This window comes from Antrostomus carolinensis, unplaced genomic scaffold, assembly GCF_000700745.2.
Source record: "Antrostomus carolinensis isolate BGI_N321 unplaced genomic scaffold, ASM70074v2 scaffold30478, whole genome shotgun sequence".
In the NCBI taxonomy this organism is placed as follows: Eukaryota; Metazoa; Chordata; class Aves; order Caprimulgiformes; family Caprimulgidae; genus Antrostomus; species Antrostomus carolinensis.
This window is the reverse complement of record NW_010334158.1, coordinates 15020-19252: the sequence shown is the minus strand read 5'-3', so window position 1 is coordinate 19252 and position 4233 is coordinate 15020. Positions and strand designations below refer to the sequence as shown.

The 4233-nt window shown below is 55.5% G+C and overlaps 1 protein-coding gene across 1 annotated transcript in view; it reads left to right on the top strand.

Moving 5' to 3' along the window:
- Positions 1 to 4233, top strand: part of LOC104529737 (junctophilin-2) — a gene marked incomplete at both ends in the record, with an annotated part of 28029 nt that overhangs the window by 8780 nt on the left and 15016 nt on the right. Inside the window, one exon of the mRNA XM_029086535.1 lies at positions 1 to 212. This exon is cut by the window's left edge and continues 10 nt beyond it. Coding sequence (XP_028942368.1) covers positions 1 to 212 — 212 coding nt within the window. The remainder of the gene's footprint in view (positions 213 to 4233) is intronic.

The following is a 4233-nucleotide window of genomic DNA, read 5'->3' as shown; positions in this document are numbered from 1 at the left end:
GACAACCTGCGGCATGGCTATGGCTGCACCACGCTGCCCGACGGCAAGAAGGAGGAGGGCAAGTACCGCCACAACGTCCTCGTCAAGGGCATGAAGAAGCGTGTGCTACCCCTCAAGAGTGCCAAGATCCGGCAGAAGGTGGACAGGAGCGTGGAGGGGGCTCAGAGGGCCGCGGCCATCGCCCGGCAGAAGTCAGAGATTGCAGCATCCAGGTAAGTGCTTGGGGCTCCAAGGTCATGGAGATCGCCATGGTGGTGGTGGTCTCCATCCCATGTGTCCCTCTGGAGCCGTGCTGCTTGCCTCCTTGCCACACACCGCCGGTGGGATCAAGCGTGGCTTCCTGCAATTTCTGTTTAATTCTTTGTACTAAATGCTGGCGGAGCAAGGCCGAGAGCCCTCGCGGCAACTCGGGGGTGTTCAGGACGTGGCCTCTTTCTTGCCCCCTTTCCTGCAGCCCTGGTCCAGGACGGAGCTGCTGGCCAGCAGGGACTGGCGCTGGCCCTGGCACTCAGTGGGATGGAGAGCACCCTGGTGCTGTGCCAGGCTGCTTGGAGCCACTGGGTGTCATTGATGGGGCAGGATGAGAAATAGGAGTTCGGCTATGGTAAATCCTACAGGCTTGTGAGCAGCCTGCAGGACATGTCCCAGATGAGATGGGTCTGCAGCAGAGCATGGCTCAGCCCCAGAGACCCCAGTGTGGCTCTCTGGGGAGTTTATGGGGTGCATGAGGGTCGTCACTTATATTTAGTGGCACAGTGTAATGGGCTCTCTGGGACAAGCACTGCTCTGCTGGGATGCTGTGGACTGGGAGGCAGGACCTATGGTGGACACCAAACTGAGGAGGGGGCTGCACTGGTGAGTCCCATCTGCCCCCCCGGCCCCGGGACCCAGCTGCTCTCAGCAAGGTTTTGAGTGAGTGTTCCTGCCACGAGGGAGGCGGCAGTGTTGGATGGCCGAGCCCACACTGGGTGGGTGAGCCCAATCCCATGGCACACAGCCACATCCTGCAGCCTGCAGTGCTCTAGGATGCCAGGAAAGGAGGAACCAGGGAGGGCTCAGCCCTGTTTTGTCCTCCCAGTTTGTCCTGGCCAGTCCCCGTGGGTGGGAAGGGGGCTGTGGCAGCCAGCAGCGAGTGAGCAGCAGCGTGCCTGGGGATGTGTGCCACAGGACGTGCAAGGGAGGAGCGTGCAAAGGGCTGCTGGGAGCATGTGGCAGTCCCTCACTGCATTGGTGTCCCTTGCACCAACAGACACGTAGGCACCACTTTGCCCCTACACCATGCTGGGACCAGACAGGTGGGCTCTGCTCACAGTTAGCTATGTTAGAAATTAGCAGGAAAGGAAAATGCTAATTGCTTCATCATCCCTCCTGGGATGAAGGAGGGAGGAGATATGAGGGACTCTGGGGTCTGCCCAGGAAGGGCAGGGGAAAACCTCCTGCTCGTGTCCCTGCCTGCACCCGAACTGTGCTGGCAGCACGCTCCTCCTCCCACTGCCTTCCTGCCGGTCTCGGAGCCGGCCTGGCAGAGACCAGGGATCGTTGGGAAGGGTCAGAGCCTTCACTCCTCTCCTATTCCTCAGGGAATCGTGGTTATGAAAGACCTGGAGGTTTCACCTTGCCTCTCCATTGAAGTCTCACCCTGTGCTGGCTTTGCTCAGCTGCTGGGCCATGGCTGGGACTCCAGGGCTGTCTGGCCTTGCTCCTTTTTAGTGTTGTTAAATTATCAAAGTTTCTTCATTAATAAGCAGAGATGGGAAATAATGGCAGTGGGGAGGGTGCCTGTTTCCAAACCCCATCCCTCCCCTCCGAGAAACCCCAGCTCTACTCTCCTGGCAGCTGTTTCTGCTCCAGAGTTTTGTGGGGATTGTGATTGTTTTTTATCAAAACCCAGTTGCCTCAGAGACTGGCAGAGAAAATCTGTTGGAATTGGAAGTGAAAGGCTGTGCAGGGCCAGCTAGGATAAAAATAACAGGCTGGGGCGGCGTGGGGCCCGCTGGATCCTCACAGCAGGGCAGGCTCAGCCCGACACCAGCTTCACTCTGCAGGGGAAAAGTGTGTGGCCGTGGCACTGGGTGCCTGTAAATGAGGCTGGAACTGCAAAACTGCTCCCTGAGAGCTCGGCCGGTTTACACAAACCTCTTTTTATTATACACTATTTACACTTTGGATCAAAAGCAGCTCTGCAGTGTTTTCCATCAGGGGTTGGAATGTGCCTGCTGCCCTGACAGTGGACTGCATCCCTCCCCAGCACGGCTGGGGAATAATTTCCTATTAAGGAAACCTTGGAGCTGGAGGAAATAAGACGTTAAAGCTGGTTTCCTCCAGGGATTCCTCCCCTCGCAGACCCTGCGATAGCACAGCCGTTGCAGCAGGGACAGAGGACCCTGCTTTCCCTGGCAGCGTGGTGCCCCTGCAGCTGGGCTGGAGCTGCTGTGAGGAGGAGAATTCAGGCTCCTCTGTCCTGTAAACTGTAACTCACCATGTCCATCAGCGTTTATTCCCGGGGTATGCTGCTCTGGGCAGAGCCACTCTCTCTACCTGTTGCCTTTTGGAAATCTGACTCACGCTTTCTGTCCTCCTATCAGCTCCGTTTTGCAGTTGAGAGTAAATATAGATAATTTTGCCTCGAGAAGATCCTTAGGTTAAATCCCAGCTCTACCACCAACTTTGGCCTTGAACCTTGCCTCTGTTTCCACATGCAGGACAGAGAGGAATTGCAGACAGATTGTGAAAATTGATTATTATGGTTTATAAAAGGGCTGTACTATCATTAGCATCCCGCTAGCTTGTAACTGCAAGGTAGAGTTTTCTAGATGGAGATTTTTATATTTCTCCTTGGATGGCAATGTGTACCTTACCCAAAGAAATGTCTTTGAGGCTACATGAGTCCTTTTTTGGGGGAAGACGTGACATATCTGTATGCAAGATTATTGCTAGGAAGTAATTAGCAGGACACAGCAGCTGGGCTGTGTAGATGCCCAACCTACCTCCGCGTACCTGTGCTGTTGTATGTGGATGTTGGAGTTTCATTTGTTTCTGGCCCTTGGGGGAGCCCCTTGCAGAGCTAAAATACAGGGATATCCAGCCTTCCACTCTCTGGGGGTGAAATGTCTGGAGCAGACCCGATTTCATGCTTTTGCACCATAAAAGGCTCTTTAAAGCATAGAAATCCTGAGGAAAACAAGCCCAAGAGCTAGAAGCTGCTTCTGCCCATTGCACCACAGGAATCCCAGGCACATGCCTGAGCTCTGGGAGTGCACCGGCAGGGGACTGTGGGCAGTGCCCATGGGTGCCCTCCCCAAGAGAGCAGTGATGGCCGGGGATGATGGTCAGCTGCCGTCAGCAAACCTTCCTTGTCCTGCTCTCTGCTGTGAGGGCTTCCAAGGGACAAGGCTGCTTTGCAGCTCCTGTCTCGCCTGCCTGCTGGGTTTGGGTGCTCTGGCCAGCACTGCAGGCAGTGCCAGCTATTGCCTGTCCCACTGCCTGTTCTGCCTGAGCGGAGCTGCCCTGGCTTCCTCCGCTCCCTCCCGAATCCTCCTGGGTCAGCAATCAGCTGCTCTCCCCATCACGCATGCAGCTGAGGACAGAGCTGGCTTTGCCTCTCCACTGGCTGAGAGAACAACAGTTTTAAATTGTTTTTTTTCATTATTTTAGTGAAAGTCATTTGCCATGGGGTAAAGCTGTCCTGAACAGCCCATCCCAGCTCAGCCAACTGCACCCTCACCCCAGGGAAAAAGCTCAGATGTTGGGCAGAAACTCTGGGCATGTCTATTGGCAGTGCTGGGGATCAGATGATGGGATGGAGCTAATGGAAGTTAAAGTGTGATGAATCCTCCTCCAGACTGCTGTCACTCGGGAGACCCTCCAGCTTCCCCCTTTCCCACCTGCCACCCTGTCTGCGGGCTGCTTTGAAAAAATGTCAGGGTGGGTGGGAAAGGTGGTGAGGTTCTGGGATCAGAGCTGGGACATCACCTCCCCAGTGATTAAAGTAGACAAGCTGGCTTGAGGACAGACAGCAGGTCTGTCCCTCACTAGTCCCTGTGGGGAGGGGTCAGCCACCACCAAGCTGTGAGTGAACCAGTTAAAAACCATCCTGAGGTGTGTAATGGTTGCCCTGGAGTTGTCTGAGCAGGTGGGTTGGTGCTAAGCAGGATACTCTGCACCCCTGGGTGCTTGGGGAGCAGCGGCACCCGGGGTGCTGCCTGGGCAGTATGTGCTTGCCTGTCACATGGG